Source organism: Haemaphysalis longicornis, unplaced genomic scaffold (assembly GCF_048455015.1).
Source record: "Haemaphysalis longicornis isolate Haplotype H1 unplaced genomic scaffold, Haemaphysalis longicornis Haplotype H1 scaffold_6, whole genome shotgun sequence".
In the NCBI taxonomy this organism is placed as follows: Eukaryota; Metazoa; Arthropoda; class Arachnida; order Ixodida; family Ixodidae; genus Haemaphysalis; species Haemaphysalis longicornis.
Genome location: NW_027526407.1, coordinates 113,583,849 through 113,603,430, shown reverse-complemented (window position 1 = coordinate 113,603,430; position 19,582 = coordinate 113,583,849). Strand labels below are relative to the sequence as shown.

The 19,582-nt window shown below is 49.2% G+C and overlaps 1 protein-coding gene across 1 annotated transcript; it reads left to right on the top strand.

Moving 5' to 3' along the window:
• Positions 1 to 2,218: 2,218 nt before the first annotated feature.
• LOC144143201 (uncharacterized) lies at positions 2,219 to 2,811 on the top strand. Its single transcript, XM_077674994.1, has 2 exons — positions 2,219 to 2,558; positions 2,672 to 2,811. Exons 1-2 carry the CDS (start codon positions 2,219 to 2,221, stop codon positions 2,809 to 2,811), a joined length of 480 nt encoding a protein of 159 aa, XP_077531120.1.
• The last annotated feature ends 16,771 nt before the right edge of the window (positions 2,812 to 19,582 follow it).

Sequence of the window (19,582 nt, the reverse complement as noted above, 5' to 3'; positions counted from 1 at the left end):
ATTAGGGACCGTCGTGTGAAGTGTCCGCGATGTGAGTATGCATTTTCTAGTGTTGGTTTGTAGCGCGAGAGGTGACCGAATTGATTGTATAACCTAATTCACTAAATTGAGAGAACCTCCCATTGATTTCATGTTTCTGTAGTCAGATATGCCGGAAAGCTCGGCTCCCTTGGCGTCAATACGTACAGCTGGCCAAAAGTGTAATAGGGTATTTCTTTAAACAAAGATATGTAAGTGCATTTTCAGGCATGCGTTTTTGGTTTATGGAATTTTGGTCTTTTCTGACGGCAATATGCCGTAAGATTTACATAGCGAAGTTCGTAATTGTATGTGTTCACTGCGGCAAGAAGAAAGTTTAAATGACAGCGGTCTTTATTTGTTTTCGCTCGCATACGGGTGGTTCCTGGAGTTCATGTACGGCAAACTTATTACGAATTGCTTTATTGGGCTTCACAAGCGTGGCGCAAGAAAACCTACCGCTGTTTACCTCAATTTCAGTATTGTCACGGCCCGGTCGGAGGTCCTGGGCAAGTGCGAGAGCAGTATCCACTGGACGACAAAAGATTCTCGCCGAGGAAAAGGCGGGCTGGACGAACGGGTCTCCCGTCGTTCGAGTAACGAATGACAAGGACTTCCCGCCCCTCTACCTCAACCCCTCCAGTTCCCCCAATATCCAAAACGTCGCGAAGCAAAGCGACGAAACAACAGATCTCAAGAATATATTTGAAAGGCAGAACGCCCAAATTCAGGAGCAAAACGCGCCGATCAGAGCGCAAATGAACACAATAGGTGCGCCAGCTAGTGGTAGCTCGGCAAACGCAGTAACCAAGGCCAGTGCAGCGTCGGAGGACGCCACAGAAAAGCAACGAAAGGTGCCGCGGAGGGGCCCCCGTCGGCCCGCCCAGCGCGGCACGGCGATTCTGCTGTGGAAAAATGTCGCCGCAACACAACACGTAACCGCGGAACATGGCTGCGAGAACACGCTGGTCGACTTTCACTCAAGAGTGATCGGTAATGCAGGTAACCTGTTTGTAATGAGCGCCTGGTGCAAGCCTTCACGGAGGCATTACGATTTCGACAAGACCGTGAGGGAGGCGAAGAGGTTGGCGGGGAGCAGGCCGCTTCTGATCCTCGGCTCCTTCAGCGCGCCTAATCTAACGTGGGGCTACAGACATCAGTCGAAGAGAGGAAAGGGCCTAGCCATAGCCATGGAGGACCACGACGTGACCCTCTTGAACGAACCGGGCGTCGTCACCCGCAAGGGGAACAGCGCTATCCGAGACACCACGCCGGTCCTATCGTGGCTCGCAGTGTCGGCGGCGGAAACCTGGCAGTGAAAACACGTGGACCTCTCGGACCACAACATCATCAGCCTAACGATCAAAGGACCAAAGTATCGGACAAGCATGTGTAAAGCCAGAGTGACCGACTGGGACTGAATGCGCAAGGAGACGGACCTGGAAAACGAAGAGTCATCCGAGGAATCGCAGGACCACAGCAACCAAACCAACGCAGAATTGGCGCAAGCACCGAAGAGCGCGCTTGACAAGTTCACCGACGAGATCATGAGGACGGCGCAAACACCTTTTGTGGATGCCCGCCTCGCAGACATGTGGGCAGCACGCCACTCGCTAACGTGGAGGTGGGAGCGCCAACGTCACAACAAGAAGCTTGTGGAACCAATCGGGGTCCTGTATAAGGAGATCGCAGAGTACGCAAGCAAGCTCTGCCGCGAAAACTGGCTGAGCATGTGCGATGGATTGCAGGGCTAGTTTTTGGCGCGCAAGACCTGGTGCCCGCTGCGGCGCCTCATCGACTCGCTAAGCATAAGGACTGCGAGAAACCGTAACCTGACCAAAGTCCTCAACGCTTCCGACGGGGACGCACAGCGACTGCTAAAAGACCTAGAGAAGACTTACCTCAAGAAGGGAAATCGTTAGTACCTGATACCCGAAGAGTACGGAGGTACCAAGAACCCAATTCTGGACGAGCCGTTCACGATCGTGGAGCTCGTCTCTGCCATAGACGAGAGCAATAAGAAGAGCGCTCAGGGAACGAACGGTATTACGTACAAGCTGCTCGGGAACATGAGCAAGGCGGGGCACAAGAGCTCCGGGGTCACATCAGCAAGGCCTGGGAGAGCTCGCGATTGGCTGCCGAATGGAAAGAGGCCGAGGCACGTTTCATACCGCCCTGAAATTCAGTGACGATAGAAAACATGTGCCTGATCTCGCTCGTGTCCTGTGTGGGCAAGGTCATGAAGCGCATGAATCTCAGAAGACTTCAAGCGTACTTGGACGAGATGGACGAGATGCCGGCGACCATGTACGGATTCAGGCAACACCTGAGCACCCAGGACGTCCTTTTCCAGTTGAACAAACTGGTAGCCAAGCAAGCCACGAAGAACGCAACGCGGCGGTTACTGGCACTAGACCGCAAGGGGGCCTTTCACAACGTGTCTCACGCGAGCGTCGTGGGAAACCTAAGGAAGACGAGATGCGGCCGCAAGAACTTCGGCTACCTCAAGGACTTTCTCAGAAGAGGACGGCAACGATACGGTTAGGCGAGGAATGGTCGGAGCCCTAGGAACGCGGAGGCAGGGGCACCCCTCAGGGGTCGGTACTGTCGCCTCTGCTCTTCAATCTGGCCCTCATCCGCCTACCCGAACTAGTCAAGCAGATCGAAGGCGTGAACCACGCGTTCTACGCCGACCACATCAGGGTGTGGACGAGTCGCGCGTGTTCAGGCGCCAGGGTGGAGGAGGTGCTGCAGAAAGCGCAAACGACCGCCCATGAGTATGGCAAGACCTGAGGCCTGAGCTGCGCTCCACATAAATCGGAGCTACTCGTGGTACAACAGGGCAGAACAAAGAAGGAGGCGCTGCCGAGCATGACCATTTCCATCGACGGCATGCAGATAAAGCCGACCGAGCAGATCCGCATTCTGGGCCTGTTGGTGCGAAGCGACGGCAGGGCGATGGCGGCTTTGACAAAAATCAAGAACACGTCGGAACAGATTACGAGCATGCTCAGAAGAGTTGCCAAACGCTACAGAGGACTCAAGAAAGAAGACGCCTCGCGCCTGGTGCAGGCTTTCGTCGTGTTGCGCATTGCCTACTCCGCCCTGTACCTCCGGCTGACGAAAGCGGACAGGGGAGCACCCAACGCGACGATACGAAAAGCAACAGAGACTACAATGGACGTGCCGATGTACTCGTCGACGCAACGTCTGGTGGACATTGGCATGATCAACAACGCTGAACAGCTGGTCGAGGCTCACTCATCGAACCAACGAATACGGCTGAGCAAGACCGAGTACGGCCGGGCCGTACTTAGAAAGATTGGATGGCAAATCGAACCACAGCCAGACACGGCGGCGCTCCCCAAAGAGTGGCATGAATCCTCATCATCATCACCAGCCTATCTACGGAGACTGCAGGGAAAAGGCATAGCCCATTAATCTCCAATTACCCCTGTTCTGTGCTAACTGCGACTAATTTATCCCCGCAAACTTCTTGATCTCATCTGCCCATCGAACTTTCTGCCGCCCTGTGCAACGCTTGCCCTCTCTAGTGATCCACTCTGTTACCCTTAATGACCAACGGTTATCTTGCCGTGGCATTACACGCCCTGCCCACGTCCATTTCTTCTTAAATTCTACTAATATGTACTTAACACGCGTTTGTTCCCTGACCCACTACGCTCTCTTCTTGTCCCTTAACGTTACACCTATCACCTTCCGCTCCATTGCCTGCTAAGTAGTCCTCAATTTAAGTTGGACCCTCTTAGTGAGCCTCAAAGGTTCTGCTGCGTTAGTGAGTACCGGTAAGATGCAGCTGTCATACACTTTCTTGTTCAGGGAGAATGATAGGCCGCCATTTATTATCTGAGAAGGTCTGCCATACGCACTCCACCCAATTCTTATCTTTCTAATTATCTCTGCGTCATGGTTGGTATCCGGTGTCCCCACTTTGCCTGAGTATATATATTCCCTGACCACTTCCACGGCCTCACAATCGATCTCAAACCGCTGTGCTGCCTCGGGGTTATTGATAATTACTTTGGGTTTCTGCATATTATTTTCAGGCCCACGGTTGCACTCTGTTTGTCCAGTGCGGAAAGCTTGCTTTGCAATTCGTCCCCGAGTTACTTAGCAAGGCAACGTCATCAGCAAAGCTGAGCTTACTGAGGTATTCTCCATTAACCCTTACTCCCACCTGTTCCAAATCCAACGTTCTGAATAGTTCTTGTAAACATGCTGTGAATGACATTGGAAAGATTGTGTCTCGTTGGCTGACGGCTTTCTTTGTAGGTATTTTTTTGTTTATAGGTATGGCAAGAATCAATTGAGACTAACCCCTCCCCCATAATAAGCAAGCGAGAAATCACGACGAGAGGCAATCGGCGCGGGCCAAAGCTCTCGCCCGGCAGCTGGAAAAGGACCCTCGGGTAGTGTACGTCGATGCTTCGCTCCCGAAACACGAAACGAAGGCAACGGCGGTCGTCACTACCCTCGAAAAGCTGGTCACCAGTGCGTCGGTGTGCATAACGGAGCCGGCCGAAGCAGAAGAGGTGGCCGTGGCCCTCGCCCTGGCCACGCCGGAGGCGAAGACCGTGGTACCCGACTCCAAGATGGCATACGCGCTCTACCAGAGGGGGAGTCTCTCCCACGGCACCACCCAGTCTAAACAAACGAAGACCACCGGGATGAGCGATCAAGCTCGTGTGGGTCCCGGCTCACTCGCAGGTGGAAGGCAAACTCCTCGCCGACCACCACGCCCGAGAAATGTCAATCCGGACAGAGGACGAGCTACCGCACCCCGCCACGAGCTACAAAGACATAATCCAAATGCACCGAAACGACCGATGTAGGTTTCCCGGTCCGCATCTGCAGCTGGACAGACTACAGCAGATGATCGTTCGTCGCATGCAAGCGGGGTCGCTAGCCCATCCGGTGCTCCTAAAAAGGATGTACCCGTCTGAGCACGACAGCTCGTGCCCGTTCTGCAAAGAGAAGAAAGGCACTCTCGCGCACATCATAGGGGAGTGCACGAAACTCAAGACCCCCTTACCTTCCCACCACACCTATTCCCAACCCCCTCGAGCGACGGGAGACCTTGCGGTCCAGCCCCGACCTCGCCGCTCAGTACGGACTGGTGGCCAGGAACCAGGAGTTGCTGGACACATATGAGTCCCGTGACTAGGAAACCACCACATCTGGTGCCTGCGCACACACACCTTCTTTAAACTGCTCAGTAAAAGTTGATTCTTTCTTTTCATAACACGCGGTTAACCTGGCCCTTAGGGCATCTGTTGGTATCGTCGTACCTTGGCGCTGTCGCCCGCAAGTGCAGATAGTCCTTGGTCGTGGTCGGGAAACTAGGAGACCGGACACTGGCGGCGGCAAGTGAACCCGCTCACGCAGTCAGACGCCTCTTCTACGTCATCGACAAGGTTGCCGACCAGCGCGTTTTGGTCGATACTGGAGCAGAGGTAAGCGTCATAGCGGCCTCTTCGATGGACAGATGACACCCAGAAATGACCTCCCTGTTAATCGCCGTCGACAACTCGCCGATCAACACCTACGGCGAGCAGTCACTCAAAGTAAATTTTGGCCTGCGTCGCACTTTCTGGTGGCTTTTCACAATTGCCGACATCAAGCAGCCCATTCTCGGTACTGATTTCTTGGCTTTCTACAACCTGGCCGTGCACGTGCACTCTCGACGCCCCGTGGACATGATGACGAGCCCTTTGGTACATGGCGTTCTCACCTCTGCCACGTCCACCGGACATCGATCTTTTGCGCCATCTTCCGTGTACAAAAAGATACTTTCAGATTTTTCGCGATTCAAAGACCCAACGTGGGAGCTTCCCCGGTTAAGCACAGCACCACCCACCATACCGTACGATGGGACCCCCTCTCTTCACTCAAGCCCGTCGTTTCGCGCGGTCACGTTATGCCATTGCTCGTGGAGAGTTCGAGCACATGCTGGAACTGGTCCCGGTCCGTCCATCCTCAAACAACTACGCGTCAACCCTGCATATGGTACCCAAAAAGGACCCCGGAGACTAGAGGTCATGTGGTGACTACCGTGCCCTCAATGCGATCCCTGTGCCGTACCGTTACCCGCTCTAGCATTTCCAGGTTTTCACCGCGAATCTGGTAGGCTGCAAGATACTGAACAATGTGGACTTGGTCAAAGTCTATCACCAGATACCTGTGAAGCCAGCAGACATGCCGAAGACTGTCATCATTACACCATTCGGTCTCTTCGAATTTATCCGCATGCCTTTTGGCCTGTGTAACGCCACCCAGACCTGTCAACCTGCCATCGACGAGGTTACTCGTGGATTAGATTTTGTCTTTGCCTACCTCGACGACATCTTGATCGCTAGTTCATCACCATCCGAGCACAAAGTGCACTTGCGAGCTCTTTTCTCTCTGCTTGACGAAAATGGGTTTGTTATAAACCCCCGAAAGTGTGTCATCGGCGTGCAGACCATTAAGTTCCTGGGCCACTTAGTCACTCCACAAGGCATCAGACCTCTCGAGACGAAGGTGAAGGCCATCGAGCACTTTCTGCAGCCCACCCTAATTAAGAAGCTGTGATAATTCTTGGGCCTGCTGAACTTCTACCGGCGGTTCATTCCCAAATGCGCCGAACTTCTCGAGCCCCTCACTGAACTACTGGGCACCAAGAAAGGCCCTTTGGAGCACTTCGAGTTGTGCGGGCAGGCCGCGTCCACTGTTTCTGCTGCGAAAAAGGCCCTCTCCGACCCTGCCATGCTTGTACACACAGTTGCTGAAGCTCAACTTTGCCTCATCTCCGACGCCTCCAGCGTGGCTGTCGGTACCGTGATTGAGCAGTTCGTCTGCAGTTCCCAACCTCCTACCATCCGTCTCCCAACGGGCTGGTGGAACGTTTACACCGCCACTTCAAGGCAGCTCTTACCAGCTACGAGCCAAGGAAACATTGGTTCGACCACCTTCCCCTCCTCCTGCTCGGACTAACCTCGGTTCTAAAGACTGACCTGCGTTGCACATCAGCCGAGCTCTTCATCTCCTGGGCGACTTTCTCACACCTCCGCCTTCCGATGGAACTTTGGACCCGTCCGGTTACGTGGCTGACCGCTGTCGTCTTTTCGAGCAAATCTGGCCCATCCTTCCTCGACAGCGCAGCGACCACTCCGTCTTCGTGAGCCAGAACCTTTCTTCCTGCACTGACGTGTTCGTGCGCCTCGACGCTGCCCTTCAGCCCCTCACTCCCGCTTTCTATGGCTCATACCGCCAAATAGAGCGGCACCCGAAGACTTTCACCCTCGACAGCAACGGCCGCGAAGACGCCGTCGCTGCCGACCGCGTAAATCCCGCATACATAGCCTCTCTCCTACCCAGCCAGACCTCCCCTGTCTCAACAACCATACCCAGAAATTCGTAACCTATAACTGTGGAAAACTGTCACGTGCGCTTCAACAACGACCTCCGGCTCCACGTGGGAGGGGGGAGCCCTGTAGCGGCGCAGGTCCGCCGCGCCAAGACGACGACGACGATGGAGGCGGAAGCACAGGGCGCACGCTCACGTGCGCTCGCGCTGAAGTAATAAAAATTAGACCAAGCTCAAACGCTGTCGCGGCTGTTTCTCTCTGCGCCCGTCGCGACAGTGAAAAATATATGTTGGAGGAGACGTTTATATAGGCCTAAAATATTTTATATTCGTTAAGGTTGTTCAACAAACAAAAGGGGCAGCTTCGCAGCAAAGGCGCGAAGACTGGGAAAACAGCAAAGCTGGCCATCCCTGCTAGCTCATTCTTGGTACGGCTAAGCTTATTGTGGTTATGTCTGAAGAGTGGCCGACGTTTTGTACGTGGTTATGCTTCGAGAGTCGGTCAAAGTTTCTTCGTGGTGTCGTTGTTAGCCCCTAAAAGAACAATGAACGCTGGAATAAATAAATAAGTGCAATGTGCACCGCCCACTGACTTTGCGATAAAGCTCGAAGGGTAGATGACAGCGCACAGGGAGGAGCGGTTGATCAAAATGAGTTAAGTTGTTTAGCGGCCAGGGGTTCACCACCAGGGGACCGACGCCACACCACACGAGTTGATTCGGCTTCCGCATATTTGGCTAGAATTGCGGAAAGTTTTTTCTTACTATTATACGGCGACAACGAGCAGTTTCAGTACGTCTTCCAGGACTCATGGATGCCCACCACCACGCTCCCACTACCACCCACCAAATCAATCACCTCATTGGAAAGAGCGATATATGACCCGAAAAAACTCCGCCACTCTCTGCGCGTCCATCTCTTTGGGCACCCCAAAACCCGCCCTATGCCCAGTTCTGTCCCATATTCATGTCACCAAAACGCTGCACGGGACACCCCCTTCATCTTTCAGGAATGAAATCAGGCCTCCAGAAAGCTTACTAGAAATACGACTCCTCACCACAATCGCATCCCCAACAAGTTTAATCGAAATCTCGACGATGAGGCCCAAGAATCTCTTAAGCAGGCACCCTCCCTCCTCAATGGCGCCGGGCTGACATTCTCTAGTTTCTTATCCCAATTACCCGCCTGTAGCACTAACGTTCCTCCGAAATACTGTACGTCAATGCCGGGAAGCTGCTTGAACATTTTTTCAATGCAAGGCTCAGTGCGCATCTGGAAAATAATGACCTTCTTCCGCACACCGTGCTTGTGTTCCGTAACAAACTGCTACCCAAGACGTCCTCATTCAGCAGAAAGAGCAGTTCGTAGGCAACCTTAACAAAAATTACCGAAACAGAATTTTTGCTTTGGGTGTGCGTGAAGTATTGGATAACGTCACCCATGATGTCGTCTTCAATACCATGAACAACACACGCCCGGCCAACGTACCTTAGCCTATATACATAGATTTTTGGCCGAATGAACTGCTGCAGTCAGAGGCCGTTCACTCTTCTCCCCGATATTCTAAACTCTCCCAATAAAATCCCCCATTTTGTCGGGTATCTGCCCCCTATAGTTAAATTAAGATCTGCCCAGTCAGCTTTACGGAATTACCAGCATTCGTCATGCTCGCTATGCGGATGATCTTACCTTCTGCATCAACAAAGGGTCCTCTCGCGCTTATCAACGCGCTTTACAACTAGGCATGGACACCTTGATCAACTACCTCGCACCAGGTGGCCTCGCCTGTCAACACTCACAATCAACGCTCAGCGTCCTTCGTGCACGTACCTGTGGAATTCCCGCTTTGCAGGAACCAGACCCCCAGGTCAAACTACGCCAAAAAACGTATCTAACAAGTGATATTCCACAACCTATCACGGCGAATTCTTGGAGTACGCTTCCTCGCAGATGGATATGGAGCAGTACTCATGCCTCTACTACACTCCACATATCACAACTTGCTCCCCTCATGCGACGGAGATGCACGCACCAATTTGTACTTAACAGACATGTATCAACTTGTTTAAGCATTATTACTGAGCAGGCTTAGGTATGGCACCCCCCGTCCTACTCCGACATCAAGAGCAGTCGAAGTTGGATTCTTTCATCCATCAAGCCTAAATAATAGACCTGGGACTACAGGTTTTCACTCCCACGAACAAACTCTCCGAACTCATAAAATCTAAAAAAAACAGCCTTGCGGTCTTATGCTCTCTATCTCTCTCTCTCTCTCTCGCCTTACAGTAACTCCTACAGGCCACCCATTCCTTCAGAGTTTAGGCAATCCTTTAAGAACCTCCTATAAGGACCAGAGAAGATCCCTAGAGAAGGAGAGTAGATCCCTAGACAGCGGTTGCAGAAAGTTAGATGGGCAGATGAGATCAAGAAGGTTGTGGCGAAAAATTGGTGGCAGTTAGCACAGGACCAGGATGATAGGTCTACATAAAAGGCCTTTGATCTGCAGCCAGCGTAGACAGGCTGATGATAATGATAATGATGATAACAGGCAACGGGCTGCTTGACGCCTGTCGCGACTACTCGGCGTTCTCTCTCATTAGTGGAATGAGCCGGTTAATTGGACTACGCAGCCTTGCGTCCTTTTTGCCGTTTTTATTTCGGTGCTACGGATGTTTTGGCAGTGTTTTGAGCGAATATATGCGACTAAACGAAGTCTAGACAGGCGTGTTGGGTTTGTAGATACAATAACACAAACGTATACTTGTCAGAAGTCTTTAATTTTGGATATGGGCTAGAAGGGCGTGACCGCTTTTGGCATCGATATAGGCTTGGCTCCACCCGATCCGAGATCGAATAAAACTACATAATTAGTACTCTTCTTGAATGCACTAACGGCTGCGTAAACTCATTACACGCTTCTGAGGTTGGGAATGGGCTACATTCACGACAGCTTTTTGCTATGCTCTGCGCATGGCTTAATGCGATCTGAGTAGGAAGAAAACATAAAACTTTTCATTTCTACTACTTTAAATTATCTTCACAGGTGTTAATGGCTACTGTTTCCCCACCGGTCAAAGTTAAGATTCGATACGCGTGCTTTGAAGGAAGGGCACTTACGTACGAGATTGACTACCGCATGACGGTGGAAACATGAGGGAAGTTAATACTTTTCTTGTGTTTGCGTAAGCTTTGTGCCAACTGTTTTTTTATTATAGCAAGTGAACTTGAGAGCGTAAGCGGAGCTACCACGTCTGTTCAAGTAATTTTATCAAGAGCTAAAACAAATCAACCACCCAACAGGCCAAGGTACAAACTCGGTGCTACCCCTCCACACTTAATTACCTGCACGGAATGAAGGCTGGAACCGATAGGTAAAAAATGTGGCAGAATTTTAACGTCAGATTGTGCTTATTAATGCTGAAGTTTTATTCGCCGTGTACATAAAAGATTGTGTAATGCCTTATTAAGAAACCAGAAAGGCGCGAACATTCGCCTCAAATAGAGGTGCATCACCCCAAAGTCCTGAACAGGAGACGTATTTCGGACAAGCTGGAAGCAACTAGGTTGGGGAGAGGGGTGCACGGAAGTGCTAAGTTAAACAGAAATATCATTCAGCCCTCCGTCTAACGACGATGATGGTTACACGCGAAGATTTTTCCTGCGAAATAAAATGGGAAAGGTTCAGAGTCAAAGACACTGTGATCAAAAGACGAAAGTTCGGCCTGGTCCAGTTCAAAGCTGTACTATTCGAAGTTTTAATCCAGAAGGCTACCAATGCAACCCCACACGAGAAACCTTTGCGATAACCATCATCATCGTTAAACGGAGGAGTGCTCGCTTTTTAAGCGTAGGTGGCAGATTGTAAAACTCGACCACAGCATTCGGTTCTGAAACAGAGGGCAGGTTTTCGGCACCCTCCTGGCTCTCGTCCTTGAGCCACAGAGGAAATGCTTATTGAAAAGCCATTAACTTTCTAGCCAGCAACAAGCACAATGCATTTCAATAAGGCCCAATGTTCTAGTATCATATGGTATTTATTCTGTACACGATTTCAGATGGCTTTAGTAAACGAATTTCTGTGAAAGTAAAGACGTTTCTACCGTAGGTAATAGGTTTCGCAGCGTCGTAATCACAATATTGTTTGGGGGATAAATCTTAGAAGGCACCCCTAACTTTTTCGTTCACTTATGCACGACACCGTTGGTCATCAACTGCCCAAGGCCAGTTTCACAGTGTTCCTGGATCGACAGCACACATCGGCTTTGTAGGTTTGGCTAGCTGCAAATAATTCCTCAATACACCCTATTACATACAGGCATGGAAACTTGGCACGAAGAGAACGGACTTTCACTTCCAGCTTGTTTTCTCCCTTGGTGCATTGAGCATCATCTGCTGCTTCTAATTACTGAATATGGGCATAAATCCTATAGTCTGCATCCCTCGTAAAGGTCGCGTTTACTTTCAAGATTCACCTATCTGAAAAACGTCCATGTGGTATGTAAGCGTTGCAAGCCGCATGGCACCAGAAATAAAAAAGCCATACTCAACTACGCTGCACTGACCGTGTCCGGCATTCCAATTATGAGCGGTTCACCACGGGCTTCGCTTTTCACCGAAGCGACAGTGGTGACATACAACGGCCGCCCGGTCCGATACCTCGTCATATATGGGCCACGATCAAAGTCACCCCAATCAAAAGACATACGCATCCCGAGTCAAACAAAAGACGCTGCGAAGCCCGCGTTCATATACCTACACACGAAGGACTCATCCGACCATTACACCGGCCCACTGACATTGCTCACTCATGGCCTATACAACCCCAGAAGCCACTAACACTAAATGCACCATCTGCACAGCAGGCACGTACTGTCACGTGTCTCTATCTGCAGCGGAAGCTATCGCAATAGCCTTGCAGTGCAACCAGCCATATTCAACTACCTAACAACTATTACCGACTCCCAGCAAACCTGTTCTAGTTACCACTTCGGGAGAACTCCTCTACCTGCCTTCAAGTTGCTGAAGCCCTAGCATAATCTTCGAAGTTCACCATCGTCTGACCCTGTGGTCGCTCTTTCCTTCTCGAGGATGAAGCAGTACATGCTGCGAGCCGTTAACTACAATACAGAGCACTTCCTGCTAGGGCGGACGACTTGGACACATGACAGACGCGCTACACCCACTATTAGCCACCTACATCGATATCGTATCGCACTACGGCCTTAATCACTGAGAATATCCTCATACGCAGTCTACACTTGCCAATGGAGAATCCCGAATATTCTCGCGACGGGAACCATGGGGTAGATGCGACGCATCGGGGGTTGCCGTTGCGTTTCCGTTATGTCAGCGATGTCAGCGTGTGGATTGCTGTTGTTGTGTATCCTATTTACGCAGCATGTTCACCCCCGATGCGTCGCATCTACCTCATGGTTCCCCTCGCGGGAAGAAGGTATAAATTTTTAACCGAGCGCAAGCTGCGCGCTAATGCACAGCCGGCACGGCGACGGGAGCGAGCGTAGCCGAGCGCAAACTGCGCGCTGACCGCGCTGACGCACAGATGGCGCTGCGGTGAGAGCGGCGGAGCGCGCAGTTGTCGCGGCGAGGAGAATGGGGGAGGGATGCGGACTACGCCACGACAATGACGCGGGACAAGGCGAGTTAAAGAGATGCGTTGCATCTAAAACCTGATCTGACGCCCCACCCAAGCAGTGACAGTACACGGCACCTGGACTGAGGCGGCCGGCTATCTTCTGTAAATTTTAAGAAAGCTTTTTCACCTCTATCCGCCAGTGGTTCCGCCGTGGCGTGCGCTGCAAGAAACACCCAACCAGGCTAAATACACAAACTGTACCACTAGGGATGGAGCGTAAGACCGAATAGAAGCGGAGTGACAGCCCTTCGTCTCAGGAGCTAAGCTAAGCGTGGATACGGGGAGACAGACGCTGGTTGTAAGCGTAATTTTGAGGAAGGCGCTCGTTTTGAGGAGGCAAGGAAGCTTTTTGGAGGCGACCACAGAGTAAGATAAAGAGAACCTCTCCTAAGGCCGTTAATGTCCCTCACTCATTGAGCACAGAATAGATTACGCGGCGAATGGGCGCTAGTAGCCAACGTTCCCTGACCCAGGGCGCGACCGCGAAAATCATTCCGTCAGCTTGGTCGTGTGCTTTACGGCGGTTGCTTTGGAAATGTTTATGTTTTGGCGCAGCTTCGCGTCCACTCTGCGCTTCCTTCGCACGCTTTGATTAACTTGTTATTCAGCATATCCTGGGTAGTCTTGACCCGAAGGACTTAAGAGGTCGTGCGGCGAAGATACGTTGAAGATTGGTTTGGAGGGTGGGAAAACAAAATGTAGAGACGACATACAGCCATCTGTTCGTTAAAGAAACGCTACCTGCTTGCCCAGAATGGGACTCCGTTTTTTTAAATTGGTGAACACCAATTGGGTTGTGTTTTACTAGGTAGTACAAATGCAAATGGAAAACTGGTTCTGATGAATGGCGATTTTAAAAGTTCAGTTATCTTTCTCGCAAGTAACTGAAATTGCTAGTTTAAATTGGTATAAATGGGAATCACTAACTCACATACTGAATTGTTTCGGTGTCCGCGCTAGCGTCGCGCTGTGGTATAGCCCCGAGCTAGCACATCAGGTAGGCTAGGTTCCGCTTTCTAACCACCGGATGGCGCTTCTCCTAGTTTTCTGTCTTCCCTCCTCTCGTTAGTAGTCAGCCGTGTTAGCACGACGAATGCAACATAGCAGTTGTGGTTATAGTCGTTCGTTCTCAATTCAAGTCGCCCAGGTCACAGGGCTTACATCCTGCCTCCTTGTTCGTGCCATCCTGGTGCTATTCGGTCTTCATTACCGTGTTGCCGTCTTTTAAATTAGGTGGCTCGTAACCACTCGCAAACTCGAAGTCCGAGGCCTACAACCATGCGATAACGCTACAAAAAGAAGGACATCATTCTTGACGCATTTGGTGACACGGTGACTAATTGCTATCAGGTATACTTTGTCAATGTCGTGCCTAAGCCGCATCCAGTTTTCTTGGTTTTTGAAAACCTATCCACCATTAAGTATTTAGAGTTCCATGAAATGCCCTTAGGAGTCTTTACGCACATAAATGTGCCCTTTTGCACACCTCTCTAAGGTGTTTTCATTTAACTAGTGCTAAATGAAAATATTTTTTGTGTCTTGAAGTTCAGTTTATGGATAGTCTACTTTAGTAATGATGAAATGTGACTGTCGAATTTCAAACGGTGTATGGGTATTCCTGAGTGTGTAATGTGTACGTCAAATAGCAATGAGATTTAGCAGATATGCGGCGCGAAGACACAGCACAGATACAGTGAACAAGAATATTATAATTCTGGCCAATGCAAGGGCGCTTTCAGTGGGTGTTCCTGAGGCCAAAACCCCAAAAATCTGCAAGGTGTGCGGGTTTAATATGCTGGAGGAAAAATAGTGTAGTGGATACACTCATCGCCTGCCACTCGGTTGTAAAAGGGGTGGAATCGTGGTACATGCCCGATTTCTTTTTTCTTTTTTTAGATAACACCGGGTTATCACTTAATTTCCGTGGTTTTCAAATAACACGGGTTGATAGCATTATAAACAGAGACCGGACGTTTATGCACGAAACGAACTGCCATGTAGGCAAACATATTCACCAAATGCTGTTCCTTCGGCACCTATAGGTTGAATTTGTATTCATTTCAGAAGCGTATTTAAGAAAAGTTTTGACTTGCAGCAAAAACAGCGGACAAGTCTTGTGCTGAGGGAAAGTAATTTTTATTTTGTTAAAATAACCCCCATAAGGTTTCCATTTTAACAGATAATCGTGCAATAGGAAGTGATTTGAACACAAAAGGAATGCTTAAAACCTTGACAAACCAAACCCATCTAAATGATTTGCTGCTTCAAGATGTATCCCCTTTTATACAATAATTGTGTGAGAAGAAGCAAGGCTGAACATTCACTGGACTTGGTGGCGCGTGCTTGAACATCGGTGCGCTGAGTGCCCTAGTTTGACCAGGAATGCCCGACGGATTGCTGATCGCAACGTTCGGCAGTTCTTTTAGCACGCGATATTAAGGGTATTTAATGTAAGATAGAATGGCAAAATGTAAGGTAATAATGGCTCTATCAGACCGGTTTTTTCTGGGATGGTGGCGGGTATGTCCTGTACATTGAAGTGAGCTCAGCATTCTTAGTCAGCTGCGTCCAAGCTCACAGCTGCGGAAATGCTTTGCTCTGTGAGTGTGAACAAGCACACGAGTCAACGAAGTCACATTCGAGTGTAGCATGGTGTAGAATATTTAGGCTGCATCGCTTTTGTCGACAAGCGAGCTGTTAATACCACAGGCGATTGTTCTTGTAGTATTTTATTCCCCTTAGCCGACCTTTTTAAGGGGAAAAACAGGCTCTGGATGAAGAGGCACCATCAGTAACTGTTGATCGAAGGAACTGCGCCTCGACGAAAGATATTAACTGCAGCTATTTATTCGTTGACAGAGCAGAAAGTCTTTCTCTGCTCTTCACAACACTGATGAATCTCACGAATAGGGAAGGGAAGCGCAATATGTTTGTACAAAATAGTGAACTATTCTGTTGCACAGGAGCACATAATTAGTGAAGCTGCGGTAATAACCTTCAGTAACTATACACCGTATGCCCAATATAAAGCTTCAGCACGGTTTGTGTTTTTAGGAGGGTTTGGCAAGCTCACGGAATTTTTTCGCAAACGGTGTGCGACAAACACCTAGTTTCAGGATACTGAAGCAAAAACGGCGCTTGGAGAGCACCAACTTGAGAAACCAAAAAAGGCTTATAGCACACATGAAGGGCCTTTTCAGTCACTAAAACGCCCATACTGGCCCATTTAGTCAATATAGGCGCTACAAGGCCGATATAGTCGAAATAGGCACATAAAGTCTGTATAACTACTGCGTAAAATGTCCGCTTACCTTAGCTCATGCTTATACATGATCTAGGCTTGATACGGGCTCAAGTGAGAAATGGCATTTCACCTAGTTCCGGTAAAAAAGTGGCGTTAACACATAATTTTTTCGCAATAATTTGGCTTGGAAAATTCCTTGGCGTAGACCCAGCGGTGGCGTAGAGGTGGCATGACAAATAGGCCTCTATTTGGTTCCCCCGTTCAAGGTGTGACGTAGGAAACGTGCGGCAGGTGTATGCTCTACTCTATATCTTGGTTTCTGTAGCACCGCGTGCTGTCTACATGTAAGATGTTTAAGGTAGATTGATTGATTGATTGTGGGGTTTAACGCGCCGACGCAACGCAGGCGATGAGGCGCGCCGTAGTGGAGGGCTCCGGATTAATTTTGTCCACCTGGGGATCTTTAACGTGCGCCGAAATCTCGTACACACGGGCGTTTTTGCTTTTCGCCTCCATCAGAAAAGCGGCCGCTGCGGCCGGGAATCGAACCCGCGACCTCGTGCTCAGCAGCGCAACGCCTTAGCCACTGAGCCACCGCGGCGGGCTGTTTGAAGTAGAGGGTTTTGTAGAATTTCAGTTCAGTGTTAGCAAAGCTGTAATTTTAAGAACGTGCCCTAAAGATATAGTTTAATATAGTTTTACACCAGATGGCATGCATTTTACTCCTTATTCCTGACTTCCTCGATTTCTGCAATAGAAAAATAGTAAATGGGGAAGAGATGACTTCGGGAACGCCATACCTTTAATGAAGATAAATTTAGAGTATTTACAAGGTTAAGCGATAGTTTCTTTGCGAGACTGAATAAAGACTCCATTTTATGCAAAGCCTCGGAATAAAACAACCTACACATACGTCAGTGCAACAGTAAAGCAAGCACCCAAGCACGGCAAGCAAGGTGGCGGACGTGAGGCTTCACCGAGAAAAAAAAAAAAGAAGAAAAGACGGACACATCAAATCGGTATAGAACTGGTCGCACCCAATAAAATTTGCATCTCTTAACAAAACACAGTAATATGGCGACTGTCTTGCAATGTGGCACTGGAATTGCCGTGTCATCATTTATAGATACACCCCGAGGCAGACACGGGCACGATGTTGATTTGTGCCACGGAGATGGCGGCCTGTTTTTAATGGGTTTGCGGAATGAGCGTTACACTTATACACCTTGTAATCACGAGCGGAAGCAGACTAAGCACACACTGCTTCGTTAAACTTTCTCCGTACTCGGAATTATGCAGTCTGGCGTCAAGTTCTCTATACTGGAAGAGGATAATATTACTTATCTTGCCTTGAAGGACACTTACAGAAATCCCAGCAGTCGCACTATCGAAGGCAACAGTCAGCTACCAAATGCCGGCATAGCAGCCGGCGAAGCCTCGTTTTGTGTGCACGCATCACGTGTTTGTCCAGTAGTTGTTCCTGTAAACTCGCTCAGCGCGGTGTTTCACATATCAGCCGATACCAGCTCGCCTCGTCATGTGGTTGGGTCGGGCTGACTACTTTGGTCGTTATATTGCAGATGTAGCAACCATTTCACTCTCGCCTAGTCACGCGTGCTACCTAAGCGGGAAAGCTGCCAGAAAACGAAGCAAACAGAAAGGCGCTCTTATCACCCAGGCAGCTGAAGGTCAAGGTTATGCGATAAATGACCTTGAAAAACGTAGCGCAGTACAGTTTTCGCTAAGCATTTAAACGTTATCACTGGAACATATAATGTGAACCTGCTGGGCATCGCATAAATAGTAATTGAGAAAAATCGCTAGGCCTGCATACGAATATACCATTCTTGTTGCTTTATAACTAAAAAAATCACGTATCTCCAAGGAGTGAATCATGACGAGTGGCCGAAGCACTGGGGATCATTCTTGCAGTACATCACCCGTGAGAGTACTTACTGCTGCTAAAACGATTTCCAATCGAATGCAGTCTAATACAATTGAATTTCACCCAATCCAATACCGTCCTATTCAATCTAATCTAATCCAATATATATCCAATTCCATTTCACTCCAAACCAAGTAAAACCAATCCAATGCTCCTCGCGTATGCACAGCATGGCTCTCCAGGACTACTCTCTCTCTCTCTGTCTCTTTCTCTATCTCCCTCTTTCTCTCTGACCTTTTGTGAACCTTCTGTGAACCTTTTATTTTGTTCTTGTTAACCTTTGGTGAACATTTTGTTCACAGATGTTTCGATTTACATGGTGCTGTGCCGTGATCACAAACGCCGGATGCCAGACAAGTCTATGCCTTAAAGTGCTTCGCCCTTAAAATGTTTACTGGAACACGTAATGGAAATGTTTTCGCGCTGTCGAAATCTTTCACTTCTCTATTTTAAGGTAGTTTATACAATTGGTCTTCATCTGCTGAACCCAAGCACGCGGTGTTGATTACCAGCGCCTGCAGCTGCTTCTCTGGTTGAGGCGAAATACGAAAACGTGCGTGTGTTGGAGAAATCGGCATGTGTTCAAGATCCCCAGGTGGCCAAAATTTTTCCGGGGCCCTCCACTACCGCGCGTTTCACCGCTTGTATAGTGTCGGCGCATTAAACCCCACTGTAAATCAGACAACAGTTCATCTTCATGAGGAATGAATGCGTGCCTCCGAGGAGCAGCTGGCCACTAAATGATAGGGCATTTGTACGGCGAAGTTTAAATCGTTACCCATGGACTACATTCGACCAGTTTTCCCACTTATATAAAAAAACTGAGTGGTTTTGAGGATTTCCGACTTGTGAAGGTGATTTGTAAGAGTATCAAATAAAAGGTACTGCAGTTACTGTGGTCGTAAAAACGATATTTTTATTGCGTGAATATTTCCAACGACACATACCAATAAATCTGTGGCAGTGATGTTCATCACTCCAGTACTTCTGCCGACCTTCCGTATATTTTGTCCGCGCTTCAGCCACGCGCCCAAAAAACTCTCAGTATTCCACAAGACCGCTTCGTAACTTAACTATCAAAAGGGCGTCTACCCACATAATTGCCTGTCACTTACGGCGCCTGGCTTACACTAGAGTTATAGAAACAATTTCGCGAATTTTGTCTTTCTTGCACATCAAAAAATATCTAGAAATGTCTACAAATGTTTACAAGTGTCTCTTGGAAATGTCTAGACATTTTATATAAAGTGGAGGAGTCAGAATTTCTTCCAGCAGCCATTTCCCTGTACATTTCCCTATACATTCCCTGTCAGCGTGTACATTGAAATAGGTGCGGACTACTTGAAGCATAAAAGG